At 50.8% G+C, this 16,065-nt stretch overlaps 1 protein-coding gene across 2 annotated transcripts in view; it reads left to right on the top strand.

Annotated features, from left to right (window-relative positions):
• Nucleotides 1–16,065, top strand: part of tulp4a (TUB like protein 4a) — a 569,265-nt gene that overhangs the window by 347,523 nt on the left and 205,677 nt on the right. For both annotated transcript variants that reach the window (XM_038802363.1, XM_038802372.1), the window contains exon 10: nucleotides 15,613–15,757. In XM_038802363.1, coding sequence (XP_038658291.1) covers nucleotides 15,613–15,757 — 145 coding nt within the window. The remainder of the gene's footprint in view (nucleotides 1–15,612; nucleotides 15,758–16,065) is intronic.

Below are 16,065 nucleotides of genomic sequence, written 5' to 3'. Positions count from 1 at the left end.
AACTTCCAACAACCATTCCTGTCCCTGTTCTAACTATGTCTCCGTAATGGCCCCAACATCGTAGTCCCAGGTACCAATCCACGCTCCAAGTTCACCTTCCTTATTCCAGATGCACCTTGCATTGAAGTAGACACACTTCAACCCACCTTCCTGTTTGCCGGTACACTCCTGCACCCTTGATACCCTCCTCAGTACCTCACTACTCTCAACACTGGCTTCTGGACTACAGCTCGTTTTCCTATCCCCCTGCCAAATTAGTTTAACCCCCCGAAGAGCCATAGCAAATCTCCCTCCCAGGATATTGGTGCCCCACTGGTTCAGGTGCAAACTGTCCTGTCTGCACAGGTCCCACCTTCCCCAGAATGTGCTCCAATTATCCACGTAACTGAAACCCTCCCTCCCACACCATCCCTGCAGCCACGTGTTTGTCTGCACTCTCTCCCTGGGGCAGCAGGGTAGCATGGTGGTTAGCATAAATGCTTCACAGCTCCAGGGTCCCAGGTTCGATTCCCGGCTGGGTCACTGTCTGTGTGGAGTCTGCACGTCCTCCCCCTGTGTGCGTGGGTTTCCTCCGGGTGCTCCGGTTTCCTCCCACAGTCCAAAGATGTGCGGGTTAGGTGGATTGGCCATGCTAAATTGCCCGTAGTGTCCTAATAAAAGTAAGGTTAAGGGGGGGTTGTTGGGTTACGGGTATAGGGTGGATACGTGGGTTTGAGTAGGGTGATCATGGCTCGGCACAACATTGAGGGCCGAAGGGCCTGTTCTGTGCTGTACTGTTCTATGTTCTATCTATGTTCTATGTTCCTCACCTCACTAGCACGTGGCACCGGCAACAAACCAGTGATGACAACATGGTTTGTCCTGGCTCTCGGCTTCCACCCTAGCTCCCTAAATTCCTATTTTACATCCCCGTCCCTTCTCTTACCTATGTCATTGGTACCGATGTGTACCACGACTTGTGACTGTTCCCCCTCCCCCTTAAGGATTCTGAAAACACGGTCACAGATGTCACGAACCCTGGCACCCGGGAGGCAACATACCATCCGTGAGTCTCTTTCGTCGCCACAGAACCGTCTATCTGTCCCTCTAACTATCGAGTCTCCAATCACTATTGCTCTCCTGCTCTCCCTCCTTGCCTTCTAAGCCACAGGGACTGACTTAGTGCTGGAGATCCGTTCACCATGGCTTACCCCTGGTAGGTCGTCCTCCTCAACAGTATCCAAAGCGGTATACTTGTTACTGAGGGGAACGACCACCGAGGATCCCTGCACTGACTGCTTCCTCCCAGCCCCTCTCACCGTCACCCATCTATCTCGATTCTTTGGAGTAACTACATCCCTGAAGCTACTATCTATGACCACCTCTGCATCCCGAATGATCCGAGGTTCATCCAGCTCCAGCTCCAGTTCCCTAACGCAGTTTCTGAGGAGCTGGAGATGGGTGCACTTCCCACAGGTGAAATCAGCAGGGACACTGACGGCGTCCCTCACCTCAAACATTCTGCAGGAGGAACATTGCACTGCCTTCTCTGCCATCCCCTCTAGATAAAACAAGAAAAAGAAAGAAAGAGCGTACCTGTTATTCACTACCCCTTAGGTTAGAGGAGGTGAAAGGGTGGGGGACGCTACAAGTGTAGTGTCTAGGGTTTAGGAACTTCCCAACTTAAATACAGGTAAAAATAAAACATTTAACCAGCAAATCACTGTTATGGGCTGCGCAAAGAATTTAAATCTTTACTACTTACCCAGCAGTCACTCTGTCCTCACTCCGACTGGATTCAGCTAGAAACTCTCAACAGTAAGTTTTTGAAAAAATTTACTCCCCTTCTCAGCAAGCACTCAACAACCACTGCACCCCGCACGAGATCACCTCAGGGAAAAGAAAAACTACTTACCAGTCACCAGCCAATCATTTACCTGCAGGCTGTGACATCACGGTACAACTTTCTACTTCTACCTACCCTCGAGTCTCCCTCTTGATCTCTACTCGGCTGGGATCTTCTCTGCTGCCCTCTGCTGGATGCTGGCCTTCACTTGAACACGGAGGGTGTCTTGCTCAGGTACACATTCTGGATACAGTGACCGCAATGCACTGATGCAAATTTTCCCCGCAACAGCCAATCAGCAGCTCCGCTCTGCTGCCTTCTGCTGGATTTCTCCCAGGCATATTTGTGCTTCCAGCTCCCCCCGTCTGTCTTCCCCCACAACTGGTAGTTCCAGTCCATCCAGGAACTGTTTTTGATCCCCGCACCCCCGTGGGGGGGCTCGGAGGCGTACAGTCCCCGGAAGAAGGTCTCAAATGCCGATTGACCTCCTTTGGTGGTGTTACCAGTCTCCCTCTGCTATCCTTTACCTGCGCTTTTTCCGTTGTGATATGCCATCAATGAACACACGAGGAGTGGTGAACTTAACTGAGGCTTTAATAAACTAAACAGAAAGCGTCCTGGCCTCAGATCCCGAACTGAGGCAGCGGTGGAGACTAGCCACCTTTATACCGAGCCCAACAGGAGACGGAGTCAGCAGGCAGTGGTTTACCACATTACATGTAATACAGTGGCAGTTTACCACAGTACACATAATATATACTACAGTGGTTCGGAGCCAGCAGGGACAACAACAGTACAATACAATAGTGGTTTACCACATTCACCCCTGTTTAAAAAAACGAGTCCAGCGGGGGTGAAGTGGACTTAAAGATCAAGTCTGTCAGGGGCCTTGACCTTCCGCCGTTATCGCCTCAGTCCCAGCTGTGGTGTATGCACCGGTGTCGAGACCTGCACATCCGGGGCGTCGTCCTCTTCTTCACCCAGTTGTTGAGTTGGTTGGCGGGGGGGGGGGGGGGGGGGGGGGGGGGGGGGCTGGGGTGGTGGTGATGGCTGCCAGTGGGCCTGCGGGCGCCAGACCTTGAAGTAGCTGGGTTGTGGTGGAAGGGAGGGGTGTAGGATCGGGGGTGGTGGTGATGGTCGCTGGGGAACCTGCAGGTGCCAAATCCCGCAGGGAGATTGTGTCCTGTCGGTCGTCATGACGTACCACGTAGGCATATTGTAGATTGGCATGGAGGAGCATGACTTTCTCGACGAGGGTATCTGATTCATGGCTCCTCGCATGCTACCGGAGGAGGACGGGCCCTGGGACTGTCAGCCAGGACGGGAGCGAGACCCCGGAGGTGGACTTCCTGGGGAAGACAAACATACGTTCATGAGGGTCGCGACCGGATGGAGTGGAACGCATCGGAGAGGACCTCCTGCCAGCGGGAGTCAGGGAGACTTCTAGACCGTAGGGCCAGGAGGACGGCCTTCCAGATCGTCGCGTTCTCCTTCTCCACCTGTCCGTTGCCCCGGGGGTTGTAGCTGGTCGTCCTGCTGGAGGCGATGTCCTTGCTGAGCAGGAACTGACGCAACTCGTCGCTCATGAAGGAGGAACCCCGATCGCTATGGATGAAGGTGGGGAACCCGAACAAGGTGAAAAGACTGTGCAAGGCCTTGATGACGGTGGCAGAAGTCATGTCAGGGCTTGGGATGGCAAAGTTGAATCTTGAGTACTCGTCAACAATGTTGAGGAAGTACACGTTACGGTCAGTGGAGGGGAGGGGCCCTTTGAAATCAATGCTGAGGCGCAAAAGGGACGAGAGGCCTTTAGCAGGTGCGCTCTACCTCGCCGATAGAAGTGCGGTTTGCACTCCGCGCAGACCTGGTAGTCCCTGGTCACAGTCCTGACCTCTTCGATGGAGAAAGACAGGTTGTGAGCCTTGATAAAGTGAAAGAAACAGTGTCCCCCCGGGTGACAGAGGTCATTGTGGAGGGCCTGGAGTCGGTCTATTTGTACGCTGGCACATGTACCATAGGGCATCTGGGGGCTCATTGAGCTTCCCAGGTCGATACAAGATATCGTAGTTGTAGGTGGAGAGCTCGATCCTCCACCTCAGAATCTTGTCGTTCTTGATTTTGCACCGCTGTGTATTGTTGAACATGAAGGCAAACGACCATTGGTCAGTGAGGAGAGTGAATCGCCTGCCGGCCAGATAATGGCTCCAATGTCGCACAGCTTCTACAATGGCTTGGGCTTCCTTTTCGACGGAGGAGTGTCGAATTTCGGAGGCATGGAGGGTACGGGAGAAGAAAGCCAGAGCAAAGTCCGACGCATCGCTCTCCACCTGGAACGGAATGGACGCGTCCACAGCGTGTGTCGCGGCTTTGGCAATATCTGCCTTGATACGTTTGAAGGCCAGGCGGGCCTCAGCCGTCAGAGAAAAAATAGTTGATTTAATAAAGTGGATGGGCCTTGTCTGCATAATTGGGGACCCACTGGGTATAGTAAGAGAAGAACCCCGGGCATCTCTACAGGGTCTTGCGGCAGTGGGGAAGGGTGAGTTTGAGGAGGGAGCGCATGCGGTCGGGGTCGGGCCCTAGGACTCCATTTTGCACAACGTCATGGTCCTGTTGGTCATGGCCGCAGATGGTGACATTATCTAAGTACGGGAACGTGGCCCGCAGCCCGTACTGGTCAACCATTCGGTCCATTTCTCATTGGAAGACCGAGACCCCATTGGTGACGCCGAAGGGAACCCTGAGGAAGTGATAGAGGCGGCCATCAGCCTCGAAGGCAGTGTATTGGCGGTCTTCCGGGCGGATAGGGAGCTGGTGGTACACGGACTTCAAGTCACCTGTGGAGAAGACTCGATACTGTGCAATCTGGTTGACCATGTCAGGTATGCGGGGGAGGGGATACGCATTGAGCTGCGTGTATCGGTTGATGGTCTGACTGTAGTTGATGACCATCTGGTGCTTCTCCCCAGTCTTGACGGCCACCACTTGGGCTCTCCAGGGGCTGGTACTAGCCTCAATGATCCCCTCTCGTAGGAGTCGCTGGACCTCCGACTGGAGAAAGGCCCTGTCCCGGGCACTGTATCGTCTGCTCCTAGTAGCGATGGGCTTACAGTCCGGGGTGAGGTTTGCGAAGAGCGAGAGTGGGGTGACCTTAAGGGTCGTGAGGCTACAGATGGTGAGGGAGGGCAGGGGTCCACCAAACTTTAAAGTAAAGTTTTGGAGGTGACAGCGCAGAGATGGGGAAGGACGTAGAGTTTAAAGTTTGCGTACTCTATACCTTGTACAGTAAGGGTCGCGATACAGTACCCCCGGATTTCTACTGAATGTGATCAGGAAGCCAGGGAGATTTTCTGGGTCGCGATAAAATTGGGAGGGAGCAGCGCCTTCCCGTATCTGGGTGTGTGAAGCTGTCTGTGCTCCCAGAGTCGAAAAGGCAGGCCGTCTTGTGCCCGTTGATCCGGACGGTCATCTTGATGAGGCCGGGACTGGTCGAGCGTGATGGAGGCGAGCGTACCCATCACGGAAGGTGATGGGTAGGACGGTCGGAGTTAGCGGCGGAGTGGTCCCAAGATGGCGGGCGGCACTGGAGATGGCGTCAAAGATGGCGGCCCCATGGGTTGCATGTGGTGGGTGAGATTGAAGATGGCGGCGCCCACGGCTCGCAAATGGCGGGTGGCAAGGCAGCTGGGGGCGGCCCCGACAGGCAGCACTGCTGGGCCTAGAAAGCTTTCGCTAATTGGTCCTTCCTCCCACACCCGTTGCAAGTCGCGTTCCATGCAGGGCAGCGTTGTCTGGCATGATTCCCCCTGGCTGCAGAAGTAGCACTTTGGGCTTCCGACATTGGCGGGCTGCTGCGCGGCACAGGCTTGCACTGCACTCGGGTCGGATGATGGCGGTGTCCACGAGGGTGCCGCGCAGTCGGAGGTGTAGGCCTCCATATTTTGGAAGGCCACCTCTAGCGAGTTTGAGAGCTGCACTGTCTCTGGGAGGACGAGTGTACCCCTTTCTAGCAATCGCTGGCGGATATAGCTTGATTTCAGCAGCACGGTAGCTTTAGTGATTAGCACTGTGGCTTCACAGCGCCAGGTTCCCAGGTTCGATTCCCTGCTGGGTCACTGTCTGTGCGGAGTCTTCACATTCTCATCGTGTCTGCGTGGGTTTCCTCCGGATGCTCCGGTTTCCTCCCACTATCCAAAGACGTGTAGGTTAGGTGGATTGGCCATGATAAATTGCCCTTAGTGACCAAAAAAGGTTAGGAGGGGTTATTGGGTTACGGGGATAGGGCTTAAGTGGGTCGGTGCAGACTCGATGGGCTGAATGGCCTCCTTCTGCATTGTATGTTCTACGTTCTATGATTTCATGCCCGCGACATAAGCGTCCCTGATAAAAAGCGCCGCATGTTGGGTAGCTGATACCACCTGACAATCGCAGTTCCGGCTGAGTACCCGCAAGGCACACAGGAATTCTGCTAGTGATTCCCCAGGGCGTTGCTGTCTCGTGGCAAGAAGCTGCCTAGCATACACCTCGTTTACAGACTTCACATATTGTCCATTCAGCAGCATTATCGCCTCCGTATACAAGGGGGCGTCCCGGATGAGAAGAAAGACTTGCGGGCTCACCCGTGCACTGAGGATCTGCTCCTTTTGGAGGTTGGTGAAGTCTTTGGTGGAGGATCCGAGGTAGTCTTCGAAGCAGCTTAGCCAGTGCTCGAATGTTGCAGTGGCGTCGGCTGCCTGTAGATCCAGCTCCAGGTGATCAGGCTTGAGCAATGAATTCATCTTAGTTTAGTTTATTAAATTGATATGCCATCAGTGAACACACGACGAGTGGTGAACTTAACTGAGGCTTTAATAAACTAAACAGAAAGCCTCCTGGCCTTCTCGGATCCCGAACTGAGGCAGCGGCGGGGAGACTAGCCACCTTTATACCGAGCCCGAGGGGAGGCGGAGCCAGCAGGCAGTGGTTTACCACATTACAGATAATACAGTGGCAGTTTACCACAATACACATAATATATACTACAGTGGTAGTATATACCACTATGTATACAAGTCAAGCCAAGGTATGCCTGCTTTCTCAACTGGTGAGCCAATAGGCGGCCAGTCTTGTCTCCGTGTTCGTAGAAGGTCCCGCGTGTCTGGCGGAGTTGGTACACTGCTTTCCTAATGGATAGCCAGTTAAAGTCCATTTGCAGCTTTTTTCTCTCCGCCAGCAGCTCTACAGTTGGAGCCTCAGAGTATTTTCTGTTGATTTCCAGGATGGAGTCCACCAGTTGTTGCCTGGCCACCCTCTCTTCCCTATCACTGCTTGCCTTGTAAGCTATCATCTCTCCTCTAATCACGGCCTTCAGTGCCTCCCAGAACATGGAGGGTGAGACCTCCCCGTTTTGGCCCACGATGTTTTTTGACAGAAGGCTAAAGTGGGCCCAGCAGGCGAAATCGAGCATGTGGGAAGGGAAGATCATAAGGGTATACCACGAAATTGGGGCGGGCCTGGCCCAAAGAAGGGCTGAATTCAACAGGGCCAAGTTAGCACTCTACAAAAGTAATGTGAAATTTGGGCTTTTATTCCCGGCCAAACTCTGGGTAACATTCGAGGGGAAGGAGCTGTTTTTTGACACTCCAGCAGCAGCGGAAGAATTTGTTAGAGCGAACAAACTGGGGGAGGGACAGCCGCAACGGCCATCATGAAAGCGACGGGGAGGGAAAAGAAAGGAAGAATCGGAACAAAGAATCGGAGGGCAGACCGCAAACAGAGACAATAAGATCACGAACTGTGCACACGTGTTTGGTGTACTGTGCAGGACGGTGCTGACTCATTCCCATGCTTGTTCCATCTCTCAATGCAATGGGGGGGGCGGGGGGCAGAGCAAGGTGAACGAGGGTGAGAAAAGCGGTCAGGAGGGCGAGACAAGGGCTAACAAAATGAAGGTAAAACAGGACCAGAGCAGGGCAGTATTGGGAGGGGGGCCACCGTGCTAGTGAGGATGGCCAACACGGGAGGGCAGGAAGAAAGGAGGGCTGCAGCTCGCCTCTCAGGGGAGGGGGAACGCCTGGCACAAAGAGGGGGGGACAGGGCAGAAGGGGGGGAAGAACGCAGAGGGGGTCAGAGGGACAGGGACTATGGGGGGGAGAGGAGTCGGAGGATGAGCACAGAAGAGAAGCAAAGAGAAGGGTGAGGTAGATAAGCAGCACGAACACAGGCCTCGGAGGGCATGGAGCAGGGCGAGGAACCAGGATGGTGCCAGAGACAGCCACTTGGGAGGGCTGCAGGGCAGAGGGAGACCCTGGAGTGCAGGAGCGCAGCCACGTGGCGTACACACAGCTGGCGGCCATGTTGGGTGCCCCCTGGACAAAAGGAAATCCCGGAGCCCAACCTCATGGCGAGAGCGGCAACTGTAGCCATTTGGGACGACCCCCTAACAAAAGGAAACCCCGGAGTGCAGGGGCGCGTCCACCAGGTGATCCCGCAGGACCGGGGGGTCGAAAACCCCCCACCAGGATAGTTACCTGGAATGTAAGGGGACTCAACGGCCCGGTGAAAAGATCCAGAGTCTTCACCCACCTAAGAAGCCTAAAAGCAGAAGTAATTTACCGACAAGAGACGCACTTGAGGTAGAAGGACTGGCTGCTGGTAAGAAAGGGCTGGGTGGGACAAACAGACCACTCATGCTACGGGCTGGGGGGGAGGGGGGGGGGGGCAATATTAATTAGCAAGAGGACGAGGTTTATGGAAACAAAGACAGTTGTGGGCCCAGGGGGACGATATGTCATGGTCAGCAGTGTCCTGGAAGGGGCACCGGTCGTACTGGTAAATGTGTACACTCCCAATTGGGATGACAGAGAAGTCATAAAGAAGACCATGGCGGAAATCCCTGACCTTGACATACACCGACTGATCATTGGGTGCGACTTCAACTGTGTACAGGACCCACTGACTGACCGATCAAACCCCAGAGCAGGGAAAAAGATTGGCATGGCTGGGGAACTAGGAGCATTTATGGAGCAGATGGGGGCGGTGGACCCATGGAGGTTCCTGCACCCGGGATCGAAGGAATTTTCATACTTCTCAAAAGTACACATCCTTCTGCACTGTATGTTCTACATTCTATGATTTCATGCCCGCGACATAAGCGTCCCTGATAAAAAGCTCCGTATGTTGGGTAGCTAATACCACCTGGCAATCGCAGTTCCGGCTGAGTATCCTCAAGGCACACAGGAATTCTGCTAGTGATTCCCCAGGGCGTTGCTGTCTCGTGGCAAGAAGCTGCCTAGCATACACCTCGTTTACAGACGTCACATATTGTCCATTCAGCAGCATTATCGCCTCCGTATACAAGGGGGCGTCCCAGATGAGAAGAAAGACCTGCGGGCTCACCCGTGCACTGAGGATCTGCTCCTTTTGGAGGTTGGTGAAGTCTTCGGTGGAGGATCCGAGGTAGTCTTCGAAGCAGCTTAGCCAGTGTTCGAATGTTGCAGTGGCGTCGGCTGCCTGTAGATCCAGCTCCAGGCGATCAGGCTTGAGCAATGAATTCATCTTAGTAGTTTAGTTTATTAAATTGATATGCCATCAGTGAACACACGACGAGTGGTGAACTTAACTGAGGCTTTAATAAACTAAACAGAAAGCCACCTGGTCGGGCCTACATGTGACTCCAGATTCACAGCAATGTGGTCGGCTCTTAAATGCCCCCTCAAGGGCAATTTGGGATGGGCAATAAATGCTGGGCAGCCAGTGACATTCCCATCCCATGAAATAACTATGGTCAGTTGGGGAATGTTACTAAAAGGAATGACAGTGGATAGGCAAAGTCAAACATTCAAAGAGCGCATGGGGGAACTGCAACACTTGTTTATTCCTGTCTGGCACAAAAGTAAAACGGAAAAGGTGACCAATCCATGACTTACAAGAGAAATTAGGGATAGATTCGATCCAAGGAAGTATCATACAAATTGGCCAAGAAAAACAACAGGTCTGAGGATTGGGAACAGTTTAAAATTCAGCAAAGAAGGACTAAGGGATTAATTAAGAAGGGGAAAAATAGAGTAGGAAAGTAAGCTTGCAGGGAATATAAAAACTGACTGTAAAAGTTTCTATAGGTACACAAATATAGGGCAGCATGGTAGCATAGTGGTTTGCACAGTTGCTTCACAGCTCCAGGGTCCCAAGTTCGATTCCCGGCTGGGTCACTGTCTGTGCGGAGTCTGCACATTCTCCCCGTGTCTGCATGGGTTTCATCTGGATGCCCCAGTTTCCTCCCACAGTCCAAAGATGTGCGGGTTAGGTGGATTGGCCATGCTAACTTGCTCTTGGTGTCCAAAAAAAAGGTTAAGTGGGGATTACGGGGATAGGGTAGATATGTGGGCTTGAGTAGGGTGCTCTTTGTATGGGCCGGTGCAGACTCAATGGACCGAATGGCCTCCTTCTGCACTGTAAATTCTATGATCTATGAAGAGAAAAAGATTGGTGAAAACAAATGTAGGTCCCTTAAAGTCAGAAACAGGGGAATGTCCAATAGGGGACAAAGAAATGGCTGAGCAACTAAATGCATATTTTGGTTGTCTTCACGAATGAGGACACAAATCAGATACTAGAATTGTTGGGAAATACAGGGTTTAGTGAGAGGGAGGAATGGAAGGTGATCAATATCAGTAGAGAAATGGTATTGGGGAAATTGATGGGATTGAATGCTGATAAATCCTCAGGGCCTGATAATCTACATCCCACGGTACTGAAGGTGGCTCTAGAAACAGTGGATGCATTGATGGTCATCATCCAAGATTCTATAGACTGCGGAACAGTTCTGGCAGATTGAAAGGTGGCTAATGTGACTCCGCTATTTAAAAAGGGGGGTTGAAAGAAAGCAGGGAATTATCGACAAAGAGATTAAGCCTAACGTCAGTAGTGGGAAAAATTCTAGAATCCATTATCGAATGCAGAGCACTTAGAAAAAGTGGCAGGATCAGACAGAGACAGCATGGATTTATAAAGGGGAAATCATGCTTGACAAGTCTACTGAAATTCTTCAAGGATGTAACTGGTAGAATTGATGAAAAGGAGCCAGTGGATGTGGTGTGTTTGGACATTTTGGACTGGAAGGCTTTTGACAAAATCCCGCATTAAAGATTAGCGTGTAAAATTAAAATGCATGGGATTGGAGGTAGTGTATTGAGATGGATAGAAAACGGGTTGGCAGATAGAAAACAAAGGGCGCAATTCTCCGCTGCCCATGCCGGTTGGGAGAATAGCGGGAGGGCCTCCCGACATTTTTTGCGCCCTCCCGCTATTTTAACCCCCCCTCGCCCGACCCACGTCACAAAGTAAAAAATGGCGAGCGCCGATTCTCCGCGGCCGATGGGCCGAGCGGCTGGGCTTTTACGCCCGTTTTTACACGGCAGCAAACACACCTGCTCGCTGCTGTTGTAAAAACGGGGGCTGGGTGCCCGTTTGGGGCATCCAGAGACCCGTTTGGGGCGGGAGCACCACCGTTGTGCTCAGGGAGGGGACAGGCCCGTGATCGGTGCCCACCGATCGTCGGGCCTGCGTCCAAAAGGGACGCACTATTTCCCCTCCGCAGCCCGACAAGATCAAGCCGCCACATCTTGTCGAGCGGCGGTGGAGAAATGCTGATGACGTCACCCGCGCATGCGCGGGTTGGAACCGGCTCCAACCTGCGCATGCGCGGCTGACGTCATACAGATGCCAGCCGCGCGTCATCATGGCGCGCGGTCTTAACGACGGTCGTTAAGGCCGCGGCGCCGTGATTCCCGGGGTCCTGCTCCTAGCCCCGATTGGGGGGGGGAGAATCGGGTCCCGGGAACGGGCGTGAAGGCTGCCGTGAAACACGGCCAGTTTCACGGCAGCCTTTACGACTCTCCACATTTGCGGAGAACCTCGCCCAAAGAGTAGGAATTAATGGGTCTTTTACAAATTGGCAGGCACTGACTAGAGGGGTACCGCAGGAATCTGTGCTGGGACTTCAGCTATTCACAATATACATTAATGATTTAGATGAGGGAACAAAGTGTCATATGTCCAGATTTGCAGATGACACCATGGGTGGGAGGGTGAGCTGTGAGGCGGATGCAGAGATGTTTCAGTGTGATTTGGACAAGCTGAGTGGGCACATGTATGGCAGATGCAGTATAATGCGGATAAATGTGAGGTGGCAAAAACAAGAAGGCAGACTGTTATCTGAATGGCCATAAATTAGGAGAGGGGTATGTGCAACGAGATCTGGGTGTTCTCGTAAAGCAGTCACTGAAGGTAAACATGCAGGTACAGCAGGCGGTAAAGAAGACAAATGGTATGTTGGCTTTCATAGCTAGAGGATTTGAGTACAGGAGCAGGGATGTCTTGCTGCAATTATACAGGGCCTTGGTGAGGCCATACTTGGAATATTGATTCAGTTTTGATTTCCTTATCTGAGGAAGGATGCTCTAGCTTTAGAGGGAGTGCAGCGAATGTTTAGCAGACTGATTCCCGGTATGGCAGGACTAACGTATGAGGAGAGATTGAATTGGTTAGGATTGCACAGTCCCAGTGAGACAGACAAGACACATCCAGAAAGAGGCACATCGAAGAGTGAGTTTGGGAGCTGGGTGGGAGGAGGTGCTTTTTAATCCCTTGATTTGTCACTCTCAAATTTCCAGTGAGTGGCCTGCCCTGCTGCAGGTGACTACAAGGGAGAGATATGATTGGTGAGTAGCAGGTAAGGCAGGTAAATCCACCACATCGCGAGCGGAGCTAAGCGGGAGAAATCTAGAGTGCAGTCTGGGAAGGTAAGTGAAATCATAGAATTTACAGTGCAGAAGAAGGCCATTCAGCCCTTTGGGTCTGCCCTTTATGAAATAGCACCCCTCATAAACCCAGGTCTCCACCCCATTCCGATAATCTAGTAACCCCACCTAACCTTTTGGACACTAAGGGGCAATTTAGTGCGGCCAATCCACCTAACCTGCACATCTTTGGGTTTTGGTGATGAGACCCATGAAGACTTGGGGAAGAAACTGGAATACCCAGAGGAAACCCATGCAGAAAGTGAACACCCCACACAGACAGTCACCCAAGGCTGGAATTTAACCAGGGTCGCTGGAGCTGTGAGGCATCAGTGCTAACAACTGTGCCGACTGTGTACTCTGAGTCTGAATCTCTCTCTTGTTTTCCCCTTGAGAAGTGACATCACAATAAAGCTGTGACCTTTTTGGCTGGCAGGGAACATGTGTTGAATTTGAAACTAATTAATTCACTGCGTAGAGGAGTAACTAAGCCTGAGGGTGTAGATGAGTATTTAGCATTTAATTTTACAGTAAAAATCTAGCGCCAGGAACCATATAGTTAATTGCAATTTATTCTAATAATTTAATAAATATTTAGTTTAAATTAATTAACCAGTGCTTAACTGCCTCTCAGCGGGGTTCAGTGCTCTAACTGTGAGATGTGGGAGATTTGTGACGCTTCCAGCGTTCTAGTCGATTACATCTGCAGAAAGTGTACCCAATGGCAGCTCCGCACAGACCGCGTGGTTCGGTTGGAGCAGCAGTTGGATGCACTTGGGAGCATGCAGGTGGCGGAAAGCATCATAGATAGGAGTTATAGAGACGTGGTCAAACCCAAGGAGCTGGCAGACAGATGGCTGACCGCTAGAAAGGGCAGGCAGGCAGTGCAGGAATCCCCTGTGGCTGGCACCGCAACTGGCTCTGTTGCTCAGCAGGGGAGGGTAAACTGCAGGAGAACGATAGTTATAGCAGATTCTGTAGGAGACAAGGGGTGATGACATACGGCTGCTTTAGTAACTATGAGCTAGCGTGCTAGGGATCTGTACTGGATCCCCTATTGTTTGTAATAATAATCTTTATTGATAATCTTTATTATTGTCAGAAAGCCACTGTGAAAATCCCCTAGTCACCACACTCCAGCACCTGTTCAGGTACACTGAGGGAGAATTCAGAATGTGGGAGGAAACTGGAGCACCCAGAGGAAACCCGCGCAGACACAAGGAGAATGTGCAGACTCCGCACAGACAGTGACCAAGCCGGGAATTGAACCTGGGACCCTGGTGCTGTGAAGCAACAGTGCTAACCCTGTGCTACCATGCCGCATTTATACAAACAACATAGATGACTGTGGGGGTGGGATCAGTAAGTTTCTGGATGACACAAAGTTTGGCTGGATGATTAACAGCGAAATTAAGTGTCTTGAGTTAAAGGAGGATATTAACGAGATGGTCAAATGGACAGAAAAATGGCAAATGGAATTTCACCCTGAAAAGTGTGAGGAAAAATGGGACAAGGAAGTATTCAATAAATGACCTGACACTGGGAAGTTCCGAGGAACAAAGGGAACTTGGCATGTTTGTCCATAATAATAATAATTACGATCTTTATTGTCACAAGTAGGCTTACATTAACACTGCAATGAAGTTACTGTGAAAAGCCCCTCGTCTCCACGTTCGGGTACACAGAGTTCAAAGTGTCCAAATTACCTAACAGCACGTCTTTCAGGACTTGTGGGAGGAAACCAGAGCACCCGGAGGAAACCCACACAGACACAGGGAAAACGTGCAGACCCTGCGCAGTCAGTGACCCAAGCCAGGAATTGAACCTGGGCCCCTGGTGCTGTGAAGCAATAGTGCTGACCACTGTGCAACCGTGCCGGCCATAGATCTCTGAAGGCCGATGGTCAGGTTAAGAAGGTGGTGAAAAAGGCATATGGGACATTTGCCTTTATCAATAAGGGCATAGATTACAAAAGCAGGGAGGTCATGTTAGAGTTGTATAGACCTTTGGTGAGGTCACAGCTGGAGTACTGTGAGAATTCTGGTCGCCACATTATCGGAAGGATGTGACTGCACTGGAGGGAGTGCAGGGACGATTCATCAAAATGTTGCCTGGGATGGAGCATTTAAGTTATGAAGAGAGGTATGATAGGCTTGGGTTGTTTCCTATGGAGCAGAGACAACTGAGGGGCAACCTGATCGAGGTGTACAGATTATGAGGGAGCATGGACAGGGTAGATAGGGAGCAGCTGTTCCCCTGAGTTGAAGGATAGGTTATGAAGGGACACAAGTTCAAGATGAGAGGCAGGAGGTTTAATAATAATAATCGCTTATTGTCACGAGTAGGCTTCAATGAAGTTACTGTGAAAAGCCCCTCGGGGGGATTTGAGGAAAAAACTTTTTTTACCCAGAGGGTGGTGATGGTCTGGAATGCACTGTCTGGGAGGGTGGTAGAGGCAGGTTGCCTCACATCCTTTTTAGAAGTACCTGGATGAGCACTTGGCACATCATAACATTCAATATGAGCACTTGGCACATGATAGCATTCAAGGCTATGGACCAAGTGCTGGCAAATGGGATTACATAGGCAGGTATGGTGTCTTTCATGCGTCGATGCAGTCTCTATGAACCCAAGGGCCTCTTCTGCACTTTATTATTTTGTGATTCAGAGTTTGAAATACAATGCTCTTTTGGCCCCAGCTGCATATACATCTTTGTTTTACTGCTGCGGATTGTAACATTTTTCAGTAGATTGATTACAACACAAAACTAAATTAAAAATGCACCTTATGCTTCAGGAAATATTTTATATAGCTCCCTGACAACCTTAAAAGCCTTTGTCCTGTTCAGTATTTGATGACTAAGCCATGTCCCACGTGTGATTCGAAATTATTTCATTTCAACCAGGACAACACAAGTCTGCTAAAATTTGCCCTAACTAGTGAGGGATATTGAGTGATTTGTCACAATTGCCCAAATGTCATGCTAATTCATGTACATTTCTCAACAGAATTAATCTCGATGCAAGAAAATCACCGAAACTGTCAAGGACCAGCCAGGAAATATCAAAGTCTCCACGATTACCAATTAGGAAACCTTCCATTGGTTCCCCAAGCTTAACTCGCAAAGAATTTCCTTTAGAAGATATCACACAGGTATGGAACTGAATGGGTTTGTTTGATTCTTTACTGTATTCTTGTTACTTTTCTAAAGTTAAATAATTAGTGCAAAATAACATTTAAAGTTATATTTTTAGTAAGTAGTCATGTCGTGTCATGTCCAGACAGAAAAAAATGATGGGTTTACAAAACAAATTGCGGTGCTGTAGTGGTATTGTCATTGCACGAGTAATCCCGAGACCCAGAGTCATGCTTTGGGAACCCAGGTTCCCAGATGGTGAAATTTGAATTCAATAAAAATCTGGAATTAAAAAAAACTCTAATGATGACCATGAAACTGTTGT

The sequence above is a fragment of the Scyliorhinus canicula genome, chromosome 1 (assembly GCF_902713615.1).
Source record: "Scyliorhinus canicula chromosome 1, sScyCan1.1, whole genome shotgun sequence".
Taxonomy (NCBI): Eukaryota; Metazoa; Chordata; class Chondrichthyes; order Carcharhiniformes; family Scyliorhinidae; genus Scyliorhinus; species Scyliorhinus canicula.
The sequence above is the reverse complement of the archived record's forward strand: the minus strand, read 5'-3'. Positions and strand labels throughout refer to the sequence as shown.